Source organism: Ornithorhynchus anatinus, chromosome 15 (genome assembly GCF_004115215.2).
Source record: "Ornithorhynchus anatinus isolate Pmale09 chromosome 15, mOrnAna1.pri.v4, whole genome shotgun sequence".
Lineage (NCBI taxonomy): Eukaryota > Metazoa > Chordata > Mammalia > Monotremata > Ornithorhynchidae > Ornithorhynchus > Ornithorhynchus anatinus.
This window is the reverse complement of record NC_041742.1, coordinates 2561360-2582783: the sequence shown is the minus strand read 5'-3', so window position 1 is coordinate 2582783 and position 21424 is coordinate 2561360. Positions and strand designations below refer to the sequence as shown.

Here is a 21424-nt window from a genome sequence, read left to right as displayed (position 1 = left end):
ACGGAATTGGTAGACATGCTCCCTGCCCACAGTGAGCTTACAGTCTAGAGGGATTGTAGACCCAAGCGAGCTGGAAAATCACCATAGAAAGAGGCAGACCTGGCTTCCCCAGGCCAGAAGTTGGAAGGAATGGTATTCTATTGACCTTCCTTGCCCGGGGGCTCTCGGAGGAACTTGGGTAGTAAGGACCTGCAGCCATCCTGGAAGGAGCCTGTCCAGAACGTGGTGGTGTTGGTGCTGAGAAAACAGAAGAATCAGAACCAGAGCAACTTGGAGATCCCTCCCTTTACCCCCTCCTCCACGATGAAAGAGAGAAGAGAGGCAGCGTGGCCTAGTCGATAGAGGACGGGCCTGGAGTCAGAAGGATCTGAGGTCTGGTCCCCGCTCTGCCACTTGCTCGCTGTGTGTGACATTCGGCAAGCCGCTTCACATCTCGGTGCCTCGGTTACCTCATCTGTCAAATGGGGATTAAGGTCCAAGTCCCTTGTGGGATATGGACTTGTTCAACCTGTTTAGTTTGGACCTTCCCCAACGCTTAGAACAGTACCTGGCATATAGTCAGTGCTCAACAAATACCGTCATCGTCATTATTATTATTATTAACAAATACCATCAAAAAAAAGATGAAGGGTGATGGTAATCAACCAATCAATCAATTGATCGGTAGTGTTTACTGAATGTCCCCCTCTCAGGGTGGCATCTGGAGAGTTTCCACTAGTCTACCAGTCTCAGCTATGGGGAGGGAGAGTCAAGCAGAGGCCTACCCATTCCATTCCTTGCTTGGGCAATGACTAGCGAGTGGAAGGCCATCTGCTACAAGTCAAAACTCACCCGTGCTGGGCAGCAGCGGCATGGGAGAGAATCGAGGGCGAAAAACTCGAGTTTACCGCGTGGAAGGCGGCAACGGTGAACCACTTCCGTAGTTTTACCGAGAAAACCCAATGGATCCACTACCGGAACGATCGCAGATGGAGAGCGGGACGTTCTGGGAGAGATGTGTCCGTGGTGTCCCTATGGGTCGGAAACGACTGGACGGCATAAGACAAGAATTTACCGAATGCCTTTTTCAGACAGAGCTCTCCTTGAAGCTTAAAGTCAAGCTTCCAACCAATGTCTTCCTGGACTCCCTGTTAGATTGCGTACCCCTCAAGGGGCAGGGACTGTGTCCAATTCCCATCTGGGTATTTCTTCCCAGTGTGCTCTGTAGATAGTAAGCACTTAATAAATACTATTACTTCTACTCTGTACCCCAGTCTACTGGGGACATTTCCATCCATCAATAGTACTGATTGAATGCCTACTAAGCAGCGTGGCTCAGTGGAAAGACCCTGGGCTTCGGAGTCAGAGGTCATGAGTTCGACTCCCGGCTCTGCCACTGGTCAACTGTGTGACTGTGGGCAAGTCACTTAACTTCTCTGTGCCTCAGTTCCCTCATCTGTAAAATGGGGATTAACTGTGAGCCTCACGTGGGACGACCTGATTACCCTGTATCTCCCCCAGCGCTTAGGACAATGCTCTGCACATAGTAAGCGCTTAACAAATACCAACATTATTATTACTTTGTGCAGAGCACTGGATTAAGCACTTGGAAGAGTACAACCGAGTAAACAGACATAATCCCGGCCCTCAAGGACCTTATGATCCAGAGAGGCCTACAGGCACAGACTAATGCATTGACAGACAAGAAAGAAAGACCAACAAGATGAAAGCATTTATTCATCAATGAAAATATGAAAGAATCCTCCCCTTCCAGAAGACTGCGAAGAGACGACAGTCGGAATTAATGACCAGTGTCATCAGTTGGTGTTCCAAAAATGGAGACTTTTATTTGAAGACTGAATTAGAAAAAGCAATAGTTGGCTTAGAAAGACGACACTTTACATAGGAAAAACAAGACCTTCGGGCTGAACAGAGAAACCCGTTTCAGAAAAGTGGCCTCAAACATGCCAGTAGGAGGGGAAACGCCTTTTGATTTCGACTCAAAGATTTCCAGAAAACAATGCACAACAAATCCACGCTCTTGAGCAGCCTCCCCCTTCTCGCTGAGCGGTGCTCCACTCTGTCTCGAAATTGTCGTGGTCTCTTAATGGTGTCCTGGGTGGAGAAGAAACCCTAAACCTCGGGGAGTAAAAATTCACACCTCGAAAAGGCATGAAGGCACATGCAGAAAGACACTGAAACATGCAGGCTAGGCTGGACGTCTTTGTGTTCTTACCAAAAATCTCCTCGGGCAACAGAGTTACCCAGAATTGGGAAGCAGCACGGCCAAGTGGAAAGCTCAGGGACCTGGAGTCAGAGGGCCTAGGTTCTTAAGCCCTGTTCTGCCACTTGCCTGCTGTGAGACCTTGGGCAAGTCACTTCACTTCTCTGTGTCTATTGCCTCATCTGTAAAATGGGCACTAAGCACCTTTCCGCTTTCCCCCTTAGCTTGGGATTCCCATGTGGGACAGGGACTGTGTCTGATCTGTTAGTTTGTATCTACCCCGGAGCTTAGCACATAGTAAGCACTTAGCAAATAACAGTTATCATTCTATTGCCCTTGTCCATCATAGCCTGAGAGATGGATTTCTAACCTTCAGGTGGGATGAAGTGTGGAAGAGAAATGGCCCTAAGATCTCTTTATTGTATTTAAGCTGGGTTCATTTCTGCCGCCGGTCTCCTCACTCACACAATGCCAAAACCTCAGGAATTAGAGACAGCACAGATGGAGGAGTGACCCAGCTCACAAGGTACCTGGCGACTGTCAAGGACTAAAATTGGCACACCCTCTAGACTGAAAGCTTGCTGTGGGCAGGGACTTCCAATTCTGTTGTACTGAACTCCCCCAGGTGCTTCATTCAATGCTCCACGCACAGTAAGCACTCAATACATACTACTGATTGATTAGTGAATCAGGCCGTGCAGGGCTGCAGAGGGCTAAGAGTTGCTTCAGGGAAGGGTTCTCTGGGTGGAAAGCTCCGACGGTCTGAATTTCCCTAGGGAAGACTAATCTGGGGAAATAAGCCAGAGGGGAAAGAGTCAAGTGACGGTGGTGGTGGAGAAATCCATCAGTGGCATTTATGGAGTGCTTAATATGTGCAGAGCACTGTATTGAGCTTTTGGGAGAGTACAGTGCAGCAGAATTAGCAGTCACATTCCCTGTCCATAATGAGCTTGCGGTCTGGAGGTGAGTTTACAGTCTAGAGATGGTCCCTGGAGAGTTGGAGAGATGGGCTCGGGAACTGTGTGCCTGGAACTAGGCCCATTCTCCTGGGGGGTCTTGGGCTAGCCCAGTTTTGGAGAGGCTGGGGATGGGGCACGGGGGATTCTGGAAGCCACATGATGGAGACGTGGATGAACACGGGAGCAGGTGGGGAAGAGGGCCCAGGGAGAGGCTTGTTTGCTGCAAGTGAGACTTGCCATCCCTTGACCGCTGTCCTATCCGGGGCCGTCCTGGTAGTCTGCTTTTAGCCAGAGTGAGTTTTCAGCCCCCGCTGGGCACCCTCAGTCCTGCTGCTCTGCTACACCTCTCCCTTCCCCCCACCCAGCTCCCAGAAGTCTCCATGCCACCCAGGGAGAGGGGAGCTGAGCTCCCAGCCCACTCAGAAGACAACTGGGCACCTATCAGACCAAGCCGGAGGGGTGAAACTACTAGCCCGCTTAGAACATTGCCTCCAATTGGGCTAAATCTGGGCCAGTCAGGGGATGGGGGAGGAGGAAGCCAACCAGGGGCCAAAAATCAAAGCCAGCTTTCTGCTTGAACCCGAAACGTTACCACAGTAGCTACTGCTTGTCATGCCCCTTCCTTTTTGAAAGAAAAGGGAGTTTGACCCTTTCAAAATTTGGGAGTTTGGGATTTCTGGGGAAAATGGGGGCTGGTTTTGCCCTTGACAGGTCAGCTGTTGTTTGTTCCCACTGAGGACAAAGGGACTAAAAACGTAAATTTCTAAGAATTAAAAAAAAATTGCCCTGGAATTCAGAAACACACTGTGACTTCTCAAGGCCTCTATACTATCTGATTAGACGTAAAATGGATCAGTGTTATTTATTGTTTAGGAAACCAACTCATTTACTCTAATAGGGAGATTGCTTCTTACTCTAACTCCTTTTTTCTTGCAAATACAAATGGAACATATAAGAAATTATCAAAAATATTTGCCATCAGGCAAATTACTTTTTCTTTTTTTTTTACCCTAAATACCCACACCTCTCCTTGGAAACCAGGAAAGGTCATGTGTCTGACCCATGTTACTGGCTATTGGTCATGTCCATTTAAAATTTTTAAATAGTTTGCAAAGGAGCATACCACAGAATATTATTGTACCAGGTTGGGAAATCACAGTTCACGTACCATACAAGGTTCATCTGTACATTTACAGATTTTTAAAGCACACAAAATTGTGCGTATAAGTACCAAAGTTTAAACTTTAACATACACTCAGTTGCATATATAGCAACAAGATACAACAAAATCCAAACTGAAACGAACAGCAAACAGCTAAATGATTATGTACACATAAGGCAGTCAACAGTTAAACACCACCTTATAGGATGTCACTTGAATTCCGTGACCAAAAAACCAACAAAAAACACTCCTGAATTCTCTTTTTCCATCTCAAACCTTAAACTTCGCTTGGAACTTCATGTGTGAAACTCTGAGGTGCACCTGTTCATTCATTCATTCCTTCCATCGAACTTAATGAGTGCTTACCGTATGCAAAGCACTGAACTAAGCGTTTGGGATAGTACAATACAACAAGAAAAAGACACATTCCCTGCCCACAATGAGCTCTTTCTCCCACAGCAGCCCCAGTCCAGCAATGTGGAGTGGCAATAAAAATCAGAGTCAAGGATATGACTTTTGCTATGGAGCAAGGTGTCCCAGAAGGAAATAAATTCAGTGGTGTGTGTTCAAACTAGTTTCTCACACTTTGAAGGAAGAGTAGAATATAGCCACGGCAAACTTCTTAGTACTGGCTGATAAATAACTGTGTCCACTAATAACAGAAATATAGTTATTAGAATCAAAAGCCAGCATCTCACGGGCTTCCTGAATGACCAGCTCAAGCTTCCCTGGTGGAAGCTAAAGTAGTGTTTTATAGTTTATAATGATAAAAAAGAAGTGATTCTAGCTACTCGGTGTAGCTGTGGTGGGAGAAATCTGTATTTTTTGAGAATTCACTGGCCTTTTCAAAATGACAATTTGTAAATGGCCAAGCTCAGTGACTCCAAAAAGACTCTGAATTATATTTTGGACTAAGTTACCAAGCCAGATGTTATGCTTCCATACACATTACCCTTGTCGTTCCGACCGAGCTGCACTGAAGTTTTACCTAACAGTCTAAAGCCACATGCATGAATACCTTAAAGAGTTGGCCGGCAACACAGTGAATTTCTTTATAGCTTACTGTGTTACCTGTAAAGAGGTGTCATCGGTCTCAAAATGCTACCTTTTACCAAGCCCAAAGGTACATTTTGAGGTAAAATATTTATCTGAAAATATCTACTCTTTAGAAGAGAGAATAACATTTGCATCTGTCGAGTGGGTTCTGTTTTTCGTTTCTATCTTCCGACGTATAAAACGTACGTATAAGAGTGGGGTGGTGATGGGGTTTTATGTGCAAATGAGAGTGTAAAGTAGATTCCAGCTCGTACCTCAGATATCGGCATGGATAAATTCTTAGATGCAGGTTAATTTTGTTCTCATGATAATGTCAACCCATACGCCTTCAGCCCAGTGGGCTTTTCTCAAAGGAACAATATTGGGGGAAGGGGCTTTTAGATGTTAAGTGAGATGTTAAAAGTCAGGGTGAGGCTCCCAAATGCCAACTGACTGGGCACCTGGACTTACGTAAGAAATTATAATAATGTCATCCTTGCTCTTTTCCTCTCTCCCTGCATTCACCATTGACAGAGGGAGAGTAGCTATCTGTAAAACGACTCCGAGTTCATGTCTTGGGGGATGGCTAAAGAGGGGCTAAAGAGCCCCCTAGGCTTTGGTCATTATTGTTCATAAAGTGCTTTGGGATTAGACAGCCTCAGGAGGTGGTATTGGGAGAGTGGGAATAGAGGGGAGATGTGTCAAGAGCCATCTACCTCTGTACCATACCTTACTCTGGCAATTTAAAAGCCACCCATTTCTTTCTAATTTTTTCTTTGTCCACCTGACAGACCAGAATGGTCAGATGCGGAGGACACATCTGGGGACCTGGGTTCCCCACCGGGCACCTCCCAGCCCATGATTTCAGGCTGGAGCCACCTCGTGGGTGAGTTCTCACATCTTACCCTATCACCCCAGACCCGAGGGAAGTTCGAGCATCTGTGAACTTAATAAACCAGGGGGTTCCACTATGGTCAGACTCTGCTGAAAAGTGCGGGGACGTGGGCTGGAGGACTAGAAACCAGTCAGCTTGGCCCTCGCTGCAGAGATAGGGATGACAAACTTCCCCTCATGTCAATTTTGGGGTTCCTTCAATTGTGAAATGTTTCCTTTCCTGATAATACTGGCATTTCATTTCTCAGCAGGTTGCATACGTAGGTAAACCCAGTTCTGCTACCCTCCTTCGTCTCAGGGCGTGTTTTGGCTAGGGCACGATTAAGGAATTAGGAAACTTCCTTCTGACAACAGAGCCTGCTCCGGATACATCGTGCCACGGTGTTGGAAGAAACAGCTTGAGAGCGTATGAGTGCATGCATCTGAGCGTGTACGTGAAAACATGCACCTGTATATATGTGGGTCTGCATGTGTATGCTATGTGAGCATGTACGTGGCATTGAGCAGGGAGAATACGACGCCAGTTTATTTTTACACGGGGCTTTGCAGGAATGTAACCCTTGCTTTTCGGGAAGCTCTGTTTCATCAGAGAAAGGAGCTCGAGGGATCAAACTGGCCCCTGGCCCTGAGCCCTGGTGGCCCTCCTGGTCAAAGCGGCCTTTTCAGCAGAGAGAGCTGAACCCCCTGTTGCTGTGAGGGAATTTTTGGAGTCAACACACTGCAGTTGAGTGTTTGGAAAATGGGATGGCACGGACACAGATGGCCGTCTGGGACACGCAGGGAGTACAGTGGCTGAACGAACCAGCCGATCTCCCTGGGGCCTCCAGAATGGACCTCCCCATCTAGGGGGATCTGGGTGTGCCTTCCTAGACACGGTTGGTCTCCTCATCCCTCTGTGCTGGAGAGATCCACCCCCAAGGAAGGCTCAGGTGGGCTGGAGGAAGGGAGAAAAGGAGGCGGAGGGAAGGCAGGGTCTGAGGGAGTGCAGGGGCCTGCCATGCTACCCGAGAGGGAGAGTCTCCACTGGGTCTCCACCTCCTGCTTCAGCGCTTCCCGCCACTCCTACCCGTGGGCCCTGGCTGCCCCCTCAGGGTCTGGACATGGAGTCCCCCGAGATGCCCCCTCCGCCTCGTGCCACCAGCCCCTCCAGGTTTCACATTCACCTTTCACCTGGGTCTGCCGGCGCACGCCAAGAGATCCAGGTAACTGAGGCCTAAACCTCCAACGGGGCCCAAATTCTCCAGACACACGAGGTCTCGAGATGAATCGGGGTAAGGCCGTGGATACCAGCCACCCTAAATGATGCTCAAAGACAATGGACTGAAGCTTGGGAAGGATAGAATGGGGAAAGTTCTTGGGGTTTTGTTTTATGCTGAGAGGCGGGGAAGGACAGGGAGGTTGAGGGCGGGATGGGGAGGGTCCGACGCCGAGCCCTAGAGCACACTGTTGAACACCTCTGCTCCTTGAGCTGCTCCCTGAACCGTTCCCCTAGCTGCCCTCCGAGCTGCCACCCGGCTTTCTGGGCTTGTTTCTGAGCCAGGGGGGCTGGGCAGGTGGCCCCGTCCCCCGGCGGGCGGGTCCGGCCCCCACGGCTCACCCCCGCTGCACACGAGGGCCGTGGGGGAAGGTTCCCTGTAGATCTGCCGCACGGTGGGCCTTCCAGCCTGGTACTGGGCGTCTTCGGGGAGGCAAGTGGTGTGGGGCAGGTACAGGGTGCGCTCCTCGTCACCCTGTGCCCGGGTCTGTTCCCCCGGCGGGGCGGCTCGGGAGAGGCGTTGGGTGTACACGCCCTCCGAGAGCGAGAGGGACTGTGTCTCGTTGCGCCCTTGTAGCCACCGGTGGTGGCGGCTGAAGTAGCCACAGCGCTGGTGCCTGGCCAGCTTCCTTGGTCCCAGCAGGCTCGGCGGGGGCGGCCGGGAGCCGGCGGCCACCCCGTCCGGAGCCTGGGCCCCGAGCCCCGCAGAGCCGAGGTCGTTCGGGGAGTCGGTGCGGGGCTCGGCGGCCCTCGGGGCCGGCGGGGCCTTGGCGTCGGGGACCTGGAGGACGTCGGGGGCGCTGCCGCTCAGCCCGTGCAGGGCCTGCTGGGCGATGTCATGGGAGGACCGGTACACCAGATCCAGCTCCCGTGGGCTCAGGGCATCACTGGAATCGTAGTCGCTGTCCGTGGGCAGGAAGACTTCCGAGCAACCTTCTTCGTCTGAGCAGGGCTGGGAATCTGGGTCGACAGAGGCGGGTTAGGCCGGGGGACTGACTACACCAGGGACCTCCCCGACCCTGGCTTTTCCCACCCCCATCCCGGCCTCCGACTCTGATGTCGGTGGGGATCTTGAGCTCAACTCTCCGGACTGAGGATCCCACATGCTACAGACCGCATTCTCCCACTCCCTCTGCCTCCATCACCTACACCAGGCACCCAGTTAGATTCTGTTCTTCTTATGGGCAGGGTCTGGGTTCTTGCTTCTGCTGGACTCTCCCAAGTGCTCGATACACAACAGGCGCTCAATCAGAACTATAGGTTGATTGAACGCAATGCGTTGTATTAAGCAATTGGCAACCCAGAGCGGAAGCACAAGGCGTGTTCCCTGCCCCCATGGAGCTTCTACTTGGACGGAAAGTGGTGCTCCAAGAGAGACAATGAGCTCTCCCTTCCAAAATTCCGGTGAGCTAAAAGAGCAAGGTGGGGAAACAACATCGTCCAGAGTCTAGACTGAAAGCTCTTTGAGGGCAGGAATCTTGTCTTCTGGTCTCCATTATATTCTTGCACATGCTTAATAAGGTCCTCTGGCCACAGTAGACACTTAATAAACACCACTGACTGATTCATCTTTGCTTATGTAACACGGGTAAAAGGGGGACGGCTTTCACCTTGTCCTACTAGGATAATTAATATTGATTGACCAGCCCCAGTGAATACCATCTCTTGATGCATTCTGAAAAGTGACCCAGGTGAAAAAGCACGGGCCTGGGAATCCAGAGACTGGGGTTCTAGGCTGGCTCCTCCGCTTGCCTGCTGTGTAACTTTAGGTCAGCTACTTAACTTCTCTGGGCTTCTCTCTGAGAAGCAGTGTGACCTAGTAGATGCACAGGCCTGGCTGTCAGAAGGATCTGGGTTCTAATCCTCACTCCTCCACTTGTCTGCTGTGCCACCTCGGGCAAGTCACTTTACTTCTCTGTGCCTCCGTTACCTTATCTGTAAAGTGGAGATTCAATACCTACTTAAGCCCTGTGAGGACAGGGATTGTGTCCCATTTGATTCTCTTCTATCGACCCCAGTGCTTAGTACAGTGTTTGGCACAGAGTCAGCGCTTAACAAATATCGCTATTACTATAAGGTGCCTGGTCATCCTCCCGTGCCGCCCACGGCCGCTATCGCTTACCACTCACGGCCTTCCTTCTTCGGGTCTCGGGCGAGGGCGACGGGGGCGGGGAGGGGAGACGGTCTATCTGAGAGGAGGAGGAGTTCCCCTTGTTGTGGTTCGGCTCCTCGGAGAGGTCGATGAGCCTCGAGATGGGCAGGCCGGCCGCGGGCTGCTTGAACCTGGCGTATTGGAGGGCTTCCATGATCCACCGCATCTCACGCCAGGTTTCGTCGATTTGCTAGAGAGCGCAGAGGGAGATAACCAAGTTATCGTTACACTGTACACTCACAGGTGCTTAGTCCAGTGTTCTACACATACTAAACGCTCAAGAAATACCACCGATTGATCGATCAACTGATCGATAGGGAAGTAACACAGCCTAATGGATAGAGCATGGGCCTGGGAGTCAGAAGGATCTGGGCTCTATGCCTGGCTCCGCCCCTTGTCTGCTGTGTGACCTCGGGCAAGTCCCTAAACTTCTCTGTGCCTCAGTTACCTCATCTGTAAAATGGGGATTAAGACTGTGAGCCCAGCGTGGGACAGGGACTGTGGTCAACCCAATTACTTTGTATCTACCCCAGTGCTTAGTACAGGGCTGGGCATATAGTAAGCTCTTAACACCACAAATATTATTATCAAGCAGAACTTCTTGCATCCACTGATGGTATTTACTGAGTGTATACTGTGTGCAGAGCACTGAACTTTCCTAAGCACTTGGGAAAGCACAATATATATCGAGCACACTTTAATCCAACCATCGATGGTATTTACTGAATGCTTACTGTGTGCGTTGAACCTAATAAGGTGCTTGGGAGAGTATAGTAGAATAGAGTTGAAAAGATTCTTGCCCTCGAGGAGTTCACAGTCTAGTGAGGGAGGGACATGTGTCTTTACTTGTATATTAAATATTTATTGGTTTACTCAGCTAGTTCATCCAGGGATGCGTGTACTCCTCGCTACCACATCCTTCTTCCTGCTCACACGATTTGTCAGCTCCTTGAAGGCAGGGATCATGTCTACTAACTCTACTGTACTCTCTCAAGTGCATAGAACAGTGCTCTGCGCACAGTAGGCATTATTGAATATCACCGACGAATAGATTGAAATGATGAATGAAATTTACTATAATCTTAATTCTAGTTTTGAGTGACAAATGCTTGAAACCAGATCAGAATAATCCACTTATTTTTAACTCTCGAGTCCTATTTGGTGAACCGAGTTTATGGTCCCAGAGCCTCTTGGAACTTGGAAAATGCAAGGTGGGAAAGTGAAAATCTCTTGCCTGACTCAAGAAGTCAAGGGTTCAGGAGAGACCCCAAATTTAGCTGAGGGGTTCCCAAAACGTACCCTTCTTACCCATTTTAGCTTTAAACTGTGGCTCTGAGAGTCCCATCTGGTTTCAAACAGTGTGGCTCAGTGGAAAGAGCACGGGCCTGGCAGTCAGAAGACCTGGGTTCTAATCTCAGCTCTGCCACTTGTCTTCCGTGTGATCTTGGGCAGATCATTTAACTTCTTTGTGCCTCACTTACCACAGCTATGAAAGAGGAATTAAAAACCTCCTCTCTCTGACTTAGACCGTGAGCCCCGTGTGGGGCAGGGACCGTTTCCAACTTGATTACCTTGCATCTACCTCAGCACATAGTACAGTGCCTGGCATAGAGTAAGAACATAATAAGAATCATAATAAACCAAACAAACAAAAAACCCCAGCTGCCAGAGACTCGCTGGCACATTCAAAAATGCGAGAATGCAATCTTTAGAGATCAGTTAGCTACTGATTTTCTTTCCCTTTCAGAAATGGCAGTTTTCGTCCCTTAAATTATTCCCCCTCTGTGTGCAGGCAAGATAATATTTTTATGAAAACGCAAAGCCAATCAGTTTTCTCACCACTGTGGTTACGTGGGCCTCTGGGGATAATGGGCTAGTTGCATTTAATGAAGGGGAGTTTCTAACACAGCTTAGGGGGCTTTGACACTCAGGTACATAAATTATGGCTTAATTGCAACTGAGGTTCTGTGGCAACTCCCTGGAACTGGAAGCTTTCAAACAGCTGCTCTTGTTGTTCTCTGGAATCTCTACGCCTTATCTCCAACTCCTTCCCTGCCTCACTGCTTGTCTCTGTTCTCTCTGACTTGGCTTCCTTCACCGTTCTGACCTCGATGTCTTTGCTCTTTGCACTAAAATAACAATAATAATAATGGTAATAATATTGATGGTTTTGTTAAGCACTTATTCTGTGCCAGGCACTCTACTAAGCACTGATGTGGATACAAGCAGATCGGGTTGGACACAGTCCTTGTCCCACATGGGGGGCACGGTCTCAGTCCCCATTTTACAGATGAGGTAACTGAGGCACAAATAAGTGAAGTGACTTGTCCAAGGATGCACGGCAGGCAAGCGACAGCCGGGAGTAGAAGCCATGGGCTTCTGTCTCCCAGGCCCGTGCTCTATCCACTACGTCACGCCGCTTCCACCCTGTTTGGTTTCTGTGGCGTCTTTTGAGCCGTCTCAGATCTGGATGCAGGGAAGCGACGGGTGGCTGCTTCTAGGGATCGTGGCCTATGGGGGGCTTATTCATTCATTCAACTGTATTTATTGAGTTCTTATTGTGTGCAAAGCACTGTACTAAGAGTCGGGATCGCAGCCCGCGATCAGAGCCTGCGGAGGGTTTCCAATTGGGCAGGGACCTGGCCATCATCAGATCAGACCCAATCCCTGTCCCTCAAGGGCTCACAGTCTAAGTAGGGGGGACAACGGATATTCAATCTCCATTTAACAGGTGAGGAGACCAGGATCCGGAGAAGTCAAGTGGCTTTCCCGAGGTCATCAGGCAGGCAGTTGGCAGGTGCTCTGACTCCTAGGCCAGCGCTCTTTGCCCGGGGCCCTCCTGTTTCTCAGCACCCCTGAAGGCAGAGGCCAGAGAGAGGCCGTGGGGGAGGCTGGTCCCGGTTGGGCTCCTCACTGGCCACGGGGACCGGCAGCCCAGTGCTTCCCCCGGGGCCAAGGCACGGTTGTCCACCGGCTCGGAACCACAGCCGGGCCTGAGCTGGGGCACCTTCCGGGGGCGGTGACGGCAGTGATGCAGAGTCCAGCTGGACCTCCCCACTCTAGCCAAGATCACCTCTCCCTACTACAACTCTTCTAATGACAGCCTTCTCACCGTACCCTGATCTCGTCCGTCTCGCCGCCACCTCTCGCCCACGTCCTGCCTCTGGCCTGGAATGCCCTCCCTCCTCAAATCCGACAGGCACTTATTCCTCCCCCATTTAAAGCTTTATTGAAGGCACATCTCCTCCAAGAGGCCTTCCCTGACTAAACCCTCCTTTCCTCTCCTCCCACTCCTTTCTGCATCGCCCTGACTTGCTGCCTTTACCTCTCCCCCCTCCCAGCCCCAAGCCACTTTTATCCACATCTTTAATTAATTCATTTATATTAATGTCTGTCTTCCCCCACCTCGACCGTGAGTTCCTTGTGGGTAGGGAGTGTCTGTGTTTATTCTTACATTCTACTCTCCCCAGCGTTTAGTGCAGTGTTCTGCACACAGTAAGCACTCAATAAATACAACTGACTGACCGACCGATTCTCCAGACGTCTCACTTTGGACTCTCCCAGCCCCACCCCTGACTTCAGGACCTTCCTTCTGCCTGGGACCCTACGGCCCTCCCCATCTCCGAGGCCACCTGCAACCTCATCTTTTTCAAGAAGCCTTCCCTGACTCCGTTCCTCTTCCTCCAGGAAGTCTTCCCTCATCTGTTTCCTTCATCTCCAATCCATGCAGAATCATGTAGCTCTCAGGTACGTATCCATTTATGTACTCTGCTATTTAACAGCTTATTTCTTCTCCGGTCCCTCTTTTCATTCACTTCTTCCTCCTATCTATAAATTCTTTTTTGTCTGTCTCTCCCTTTAGATGGTAAACTCCTTGAGGGCAAGGATAGTGCCTTTTCCTTCTACTGCACACTCCCAAGGACTCAGCACAGTGCTCAGCTCACAGCTGGCGCTCAGTCAATACTTTTGATTGTTTGACTGGATGCCATGCCACGTATTCTAACCGTGTCTGGATTTAGGTTCACTCAATCCAGAGCAACCTAAGGGCAAAGTTTTCCTAATGCACAGTTCTCCTTTTCTAGTTTCCTTTTCCGAGTGTCTTCTAGAACTTTCTTCTCACTGCTCTCCTGCTACAACCCAGCCCACAGACTTCACTCCTCTAATGCCGACCTACTCACTGTCCCTTAATCTTGTCTATCTCGCCGTGACCTCTCTCACTCATGCCTTGCCTCTGGCCTGAATCGCCCTCCCTCTTCATGTCTGATAGATAATTACTTTCCCCATTTTCAAAGCCTTATCGGAGGCACATCTTCTCCAAGAGGTCTTCCCTAAGTTCTCATTTCCTTTTCTCCCACTCCCTCTGTGTCACCCTGATTTTTGACACCACCTCCCTCAGACCCACAGCACTTATGTACATATCTTTAATTTATTGATTTATATTAATGTCTGTCTCCCTCTCTAGACTGCTAGCCTGTAGTGGGCAGGGAACGTGTCTTCCAACTCTGTTATATTGTACTCTCCCAAGTACTTAGTACAGTACTCTGCACACATTAAGAACTCAATAAATGTGATTGACTGATTGACTGAGTGAGCCCCCTGGGCAAAATCCAATTCCAGAGTTCCTTTTTTGGTTGACATTCCCTTTCTAGAATTATTTCCTCCCCTAGTGGACCCATCTTTTCTATCATTTTCTTTCCTGGCTGAGCTTCCCGGGCAACATTTGTATTCCAGAGTTTTCTTTTCTGGGTGAGCAGCCTGGGTGACATTCTTTTCCTGGAGTTTTCTTTCCTGGGACAGAAACGGGAATACATTTCCACTCACTCGTGGGGCGATGGTTTCCACTTCACTGGGGCAAGCTGTTCTTCTGCCCCGCTAGCTGATGCAGGTTGCTGGGGCATTTCAAGATCTCAGCCACTCTCCACCCCATCGCTAACCGCTTTGGCTTCAGGACAACCTGGCTTGAAGGTCTGGGTTGTTCAGAACCAACTGGCCCTTTTATCCGCCACATTTTTGGCTTCACTCACCATCCTGGCATTTCCTCAGGGCCTCGCACTACCCCGTCCCCACCCAACGGCTCTAGCTCCTCGGCCCCGACCCCCCAGGCCAGGCACGGTACCTGTGTGTAATCCAAAACCTGCTGGTGTCTCTGTTTGGCTGCCGAAAGTTCACCGTCTGAGATGGCTTCCCTCAGTGACTGCTGGGTGCTCAGAGCGTCCAGGTCCACGACAGCAGAGAGGCGGCAATACAGGCTGATGAATTTCTCCTTGTAAGTGCAGAAGTGAACTGGAAAATGGACAAGCAAAACCCCACGTGTGAAGATCTGGGATCAAAACCGAGAAAGCCTTCACTCAGAGAAAACCCACAGAATGAAAACACGACTTATTAATCCTATCGGTGGAAAATCCTTAGCCATTAATAAGTCATTAACGTGCTCTTAAGGAACCACTTGTTGGGGTTTAGGCAGGTGGCTTTTCTCCGTGGGAGAAAGCAGCATACCCTAGTGGAAAGAGTCCGGGCCTGGGAGTCAGAGGACCTGGGTCCTAATCCTGGCTCTGCTGCATGGCCTTGGATCAGCCTCTTCGCTTCTCCGTGCCTCAGTTTTCTCAACTGTAAAATGGAGACGGAAAACCTGTCTCCACTTCCCTTTAGACTGTGAAACCCAGATGGGTCAGGGACTGTGCCCTACCTGGTTAGCTTCTATCTATCCTAGCGCTTAGTACACTGCTTGGCACATAATAAACAGTTCACAAAACACCATTATCATCATCATGGGGACAGAGCAGATCAGGTCAAAGAAAGGCTAAGGTTTGGAAGGGTCTTATCCCTCAACAGGGGACCAGAGGCCGAAAATCGGTGAAAAAAGAAGTTGCTTACGGCTTTAAAAAAAGAAAAAGCCCAGCAGAAACTGCTAACCTGGTTTTGATTTCTGTGTCTGATTTTGCTGAACTTTGTGATTCTGCCCAGGACCAGAGGCACCGAAATAGAAGCAAGCAAGGCTGCTGGCGAACAGTTCTCAGCCTGGCTGGAGTCTCCCTCCAGCCTGCCTGTTTTGGCAGATCTGACCCTCATTCCCCCGCCTCCCGCTTTGGCTCTGCTGGGTGAGACGGGGCAGGACCGGAGAAGGTCCCGGGAGCAGACGCGCCCGATGTGGGGACCCGGTCGGATTTCCGCTCCCTCCACGCCCCGGCTCGGGGCCCAGATAAGGAGCCAAATCTTGGATTCTTTTCTGAACACAACTGAGCTGACACAGGGTTTCTGCAAAGGCCTTTCTGATCCTGCTAGATTGTAAACACCTAGAGAGCAGGGATCGTGGCTTCTTCTACTACTCTTTCTCAAGTGCTTCGTGCAAAAAGCAAAAAGCGTGAGTCCCACAACACAAACTTGAGTCCGATCTGTTGGTATTGTTTATGTCCAAGGACCCAGTTGAGTGCTTGGGACATAGTAAGTCCTAACACATTCACTGCAAGTATTTGGGTGGATGGATTGATTGAATAGATTCTAATGAGATCTGTTCATAATAATAATATCTGTGGGATTTGTGAAGTAGTTACTAGGTGCCAAACACCGTGCTAAGTGCAACGAATCACAATCGATTGGGGTAGATGCAAGATAATCAGATCCCATACGAGGCTCACCGTCTACGTAGAAGGGGGAACAGGTTTTGAAACCTCATTTTGCGGATGAGGGAACTGAAGCACAAAGAAGTGACCTGCCCAAGGTCAGACAGCAGGCAAGTGGCGGAGCTGGGAGTAGAACTCGAGTCCGCAGCCTCTTTCCCCGAGCCACACCGCTTCTACGAACGTGTGGATTATCCACTGTTCCCATCCCTGGTTATATCCAGTCATACCTCTGTGCTTTGTGAAATAATCTGTGTTTGTCTGCCTCCCTGTTAGACTGCAAACTCCTTGGAAGCAGTGTGGTCAAGAGCAAGGGACTGGAAGCCCGGCTCTAACGTTCGCAGGGAAGAGAAGGTCCAGTTCCGGTGGGCCCCTTCTGCCCCTTGTCCGGCTGACTGCTCCCTCCCTCCCCCCACCCCCACCCCCACAATCTCCCAGAAGAAGCATCGCTCTGCCACCTTAGCTTCTCTGGCTTTGCCGGGCCACGTCTTGGACTCCCCGCTCCTGCTCTCGGACTCCACCCGCGGATACGGTTCCTGCGAGAAGCAGCACGGCCTAGTGGATCCGGCAAGGGTCTGGGAGTCAGAAGGAACTGGGTTCTAATCCTGGCTCTGCCACTTGTCGGGCTTTGTGACCTTGGACAAGTCACCTCATTTCTCTGTGCCTCAGTTACCTCATCTGCCAAATGGGGATTAAGACTGGGACCCCCACGTGGGACAGCGACTGTGTCCGACCTGATTTGCTTGTATTGATGCCAATGCTTAGTAGAGTGCCCTGCACATAGTAAGCAGTTAGCAAATACCATCATTATTATTATTATTGCCTTGGGCATAGGACGTGCCTTGCGTGCTGGTGTAATGATGATGGAGATATCTGTTAAACGTTTACTATTTGCCAAGTACTGTACTAAGCGCCGTACAGATACAAGATAATCAGGACTTGAACAGCAGCCTGGCCTAGAGGAAAGAGCCTGGGCCTGCAAGAGAGAAGGCTTGGGTTCTAATCCCACCTCCACAACATGCCTGTTGGGTGCCCTTGGGCAAGTCACTTCACTTCACTGAGCCTCAGTTAACTCATCTGTAAAATGGGGATTCAAAACCTGTTCTCCGTCAGACTGTGAGCCCTGTGTGGGACAGGGACCAGGTTTGACCCGATTATCTCGTATCTTCCCCAGTGCTTAGAATAGTGTCTGATACATAATAGGAGCTTAACAAGCTATTATTATTATTATTGTTATCATTATTATTATCATTAGGTCAGACACAGGCCCTGTCCCACAATCTAAGTAGGAGGGAGACCAGTTACTGGATCCCCATTTTACAGGTGAAAAAACAGGCCTGAGAAGTTAGATGACTTGTCCCAAGGTCACACAGAGGGCAACTGGTGGACCCAGAATTAGAAGACAGGTCTGCTGGCTCCCAGACCCAAACTCTTTCCAAAAGACCACGCTGCTTCCCTGCAGAGTTGTATGATTTTCCCAACTGGGGAAAAACAAAACAAACTTGTGTTACCCCTCCTTTTTCCTTCTTTATTTTTTTAAATGGCATTGGTTAAGTGCTGCTGGGTACCAGGCACTGAATTAAGTGCTAGGGTGGATACAAGATCATTAGGTTGGACTCAGTCCCTGTCCCCCCATGGGGCTCGCATCAATCCCCGTTTTACAGGTGAGGCGACTGAGACATAGAGAAGTTAAGCGACTTGCCCAAGTTCACACAGCAGACTAGCGGTGGAACCGGCATCAGGGTCCAGGTCCTTCTGACTCCCAGGCCTGTGCTCTATCCACTAGACCACACTGCTTCGTCTCTTTAAAATCAATGAACACCTAACTCTCCTCACTCGATCAATGGAATCTATTGAGTGTTTACTAAGCAGAGCACTGGACCGAGCACTTGGAAAATACTATATAATATAGTCGGTAGAAGCGATCCCTGCCTCCAGGGAGCGTACGATCCAGAGTGGGAGACAGATATTAAACGAAATGACTGATAGGGGGAAGATTAGAGTAGAAGGATATTTATCTAAGTGCTTTGGAGTGAGCTAACCCTCAGTCTGGAGTCCACAAGGCACCTTTCTGGCTTGGTCAACATTTCAGCAATTATCGGTCCCACCCAGAGGCCCAGAGCTCTGCTCTAGCCGGGGGAGGACTGTTCCCCCAGGCCTTGCTGGTTTACTGACTTGCCTCTGGGGCCCGGGGAAACAGATACCACCTTGTGACTTTATCATCGGGAGCCCAGGCGAGAGTTTCTAGGTGAAACAAACCAGTATACCCAGTTCAAACATCTGAAGAGGGAGGTGCAGAAATCCAGAATGGGGGGGGTAAGGGTTAGTCTGTCCCGGGGCCGTGCAGACTTCGTCAGAGGGAGGGAGCAGGAGAAGAAAGGAAACATTGTGGCCCAGTTCCAACACCTCCTGTGTGTACAGACGGAAGTGCTTCGCCTGCAGAAAGACACGCGTGGACAGAAAGAGGAGGAGATTTATAATGCGGCAGTTACTTAAACAACACTGCTCGTCCCATAAATGAAACAACTTCAGGCTGGAAATGTTTATACCTTGTCAGTATAGGGGCTCGACCCATTTAATCGTGCTACATGAGATCACCATTTAAGGTAGCAATGTTCCGTATAAACTCTGAAAACAACATCTATCCCGCTTCAAAAAGCAGAAAATGAGTGCCTTCGGGAGGCTCTGAAAAACGATGAGGATGATGAAGAGAAACAAAAATGACCCGGTGAGTCAGTCGTGCTTACTGAGAGATAAATCGATAATAATGATAAATAATAAATCGATCGCATTTATTGAGTGCTTACTGTGTGCAGAGCACTGTATTAAATGTTTGGGAGAACACACTATGACAGTATAACAGACACATTCCCTGCCCACAACAAGTTCACCGTCTAGAGGGGAAGACAGACATTAATAGAAATAATTAAAATTACATCTATGTACATAAGTGACGCGGGGCTGGGAGTGGGGATGAATTAAAGGAGTAAGACCCAAATCTCAAATCTGCCACTCTCGGTTCAGGCTGATTAGAGGGAAAAATGGCATTTCTGGGCGATTGTGGGGAGGATTTTATGAAAACTGAGAGAAGAGAGAAAAATTGTTGCCGGGCCCAGGAGGGAACCTTCTTCCGGCAATCCTCCGCTGGCAGAGAGGCAGAGGGAACTGATGGGGAGGAGTGAGCCGCCGAGGTCGCTTCATGCTCCGTCAAGTGACCGAGTAGATTCATCCCCAGGAACCACAGTCAAGTGATTGTCCTCTCTGGTGCCGGGTCGCTCTGCCATGCAGGGCGCTAGGCTGGACGGTTATCGGGGCTGGGAATCACAGCCTCCTCAGTGGGGCTGAAGGGGTCCCGAGAGGTCATTAGGGCCATCCACCTACCCCAGGGCAAGTCAGCCCCTCACCCTTCCCTGATTCTTTAAGATGTTTAGAACAGGAGATCTCACTGTAACTTTTCCCGGAAAAAGCCTGGACCTGGGAGTTGGAAGACTTGTGTCCTGATCCTGCCTCTGTCACTTGCCTGCTGTGTGGCTCGGGGCAACACGCTTCACTTCTCTGTACCTCGGTTTCCTCATCTATAAAATGGGGATTCAATCCCTGTTCTTCCTCCTACTTAGACATTGAGTCCTGTGTGGGACAGGGACTGTGTCTGACCTAATTATCCTGTATCTACCCCAGGGCTTAGTTGCACATAGTAAGCACTTTAACAAATACCAAAGATTTAATGAGCGTTTTTAGAATGTAGGCTCCCTGTGGGCAGGGAACGGGTGACGTCTTCATTCTGTACTTCCCAAGTGCCTAGTACAGTGCACCATGCCTAGAGGGTGCTCAATAAATAGTATTAATATTACTAATAAATTTTAATAAGTCTTTTGTTTTGGGCTTCTGTTCCCTCCATTCTGCCCTTCCTGGAGATGGAGAGACCCTATTCCCCAAGGGGTCTTTAAGGCCGATGTAGGCAAAAGGTGGTGCTCATTCCAGTGTCCGGCATTCACTCAGAAACCACTGATCCCTCCTCTGAGGGCTGGGGGGCTGGAGGTGACAAATGAATATAGCTCATTTCAAGCCTGGTTTTGCAACCATTTTGTGCTCTTAGCCTGGCCCTTTTGGAACACAGTACCAGGAAAACACAAACTGTTTTTTGCCATAGAGTCTAACGTGTCCACGGGACCTTCTCTCAGGAGAGAGTCCTGAGACTGGGAGCTCCATTGGGGACAGGGACTGTTCCAACCCGATTTTCCTATATCTACTTCAGTATTTAGTAGAGGGCTAGGCACGTACTTAGCACTTAGCAAATACTGCTATTATTATTACGAATACTAGGAATATTATTACATTCATTCTACTATGAATGAATGAATGAATAGTTATATTACTATTACTAGTAATAATACTAACTGTTTTGCTGAGAAATCTCCTGGAGGTATCATCTACACATAAACACACTTTTGCTTCGGGGCCGAAGTTAATGCTTCAAACCCGCCATTTTGCTTCCACTTCCACACTGGGTTGGGCGGGGGGTGGGGTGGGATTGGCAAGGTGGTGATCAAAGCTGGGCGAGGGTCTGCGCTTTACTCGGCCCAATCAGACTCAGTCACGGTCGGGGGATTTTAAGGAGAAAACAGATTGGGCCGGAGAAGCAGAAGGGGATGGAAGGAATGGAGACGTCTAAGCTTCTAGGCCTTACACCGTCAGGTCACTTCCATGCAAATGTCATGCAAAACAACACGCAAGTCGGCCTGAGTCTAGAGTTGGTGGCTCGGGCACGTTTTGGCCCGGGCCAGTGGAGTGAGGTCCGGGAGCCGGAGAAGGAGATGAGCAGAGCGTGACCCTTACCTGTTGAAGAGGCAGGCTGGTCTGCCTGAGCAGCGCTCTCACTGCCACCCCGAGCTCCTTGAAGAACGATGGCGAAGGGGACTCTGCAGCCTGAGCCAAACTCTCCGCAGCTTCGGAACCACAGTGTTTCTGCAGCCAGTCCCACTCCTCCCTGGGTGGACCAGGCAGGTTAAATGAGAAGCGGCATGAGTTCAGCAGGAGGTTCCGAATGGTTGGGGGCGGGGGGCTGAGGGTGGGGGAATAACTTTGGGCAATTGGGAGGGTCTCAGCCCCCTGGGTGCAGACTGACCCCGTCTCAGGACAGTGGTATC

At 49.9% G+C, this 21424-nt stretch overlaps 1 protein-coding gene across 1 annotated transcript in view; it reads right to left on the bottom strand.

Moving 5' to 3' along the window:
* Positions 1-7574: 7574 nt before the first annotated feature.
* The window catches only part of ANKFN1 (ankyrin repeat and fibronectin type III domain containing 1), a 51684-nt gene continuing 37834 nt past the window's right edge, over positions 7575-21424 (bottom strand). The window contains exons 14-18 of the mRNA XM_029079606.2: positions 21114-21264; positions 18545-18713; positions 14777-14943; positions 9631-9850; positions 7575-8468 (exon numbers count right to left, since the gene is read on the bottom strand). Coding sequence (XP_028935439.1) covers positions 7687-8468; positions 9631-9850; positions 14777-14943; positions 18545-18713; positions 21114-21264 — 1489 coding nt within the window. The 3' untranslated portion in view covers positions 7575-7686. The remainder of the gene's footprint in view (positions 8469-9630; positions 9851-14776; positions 14944-18544; positions 18714-21113; positions 21265-21424) is intronic.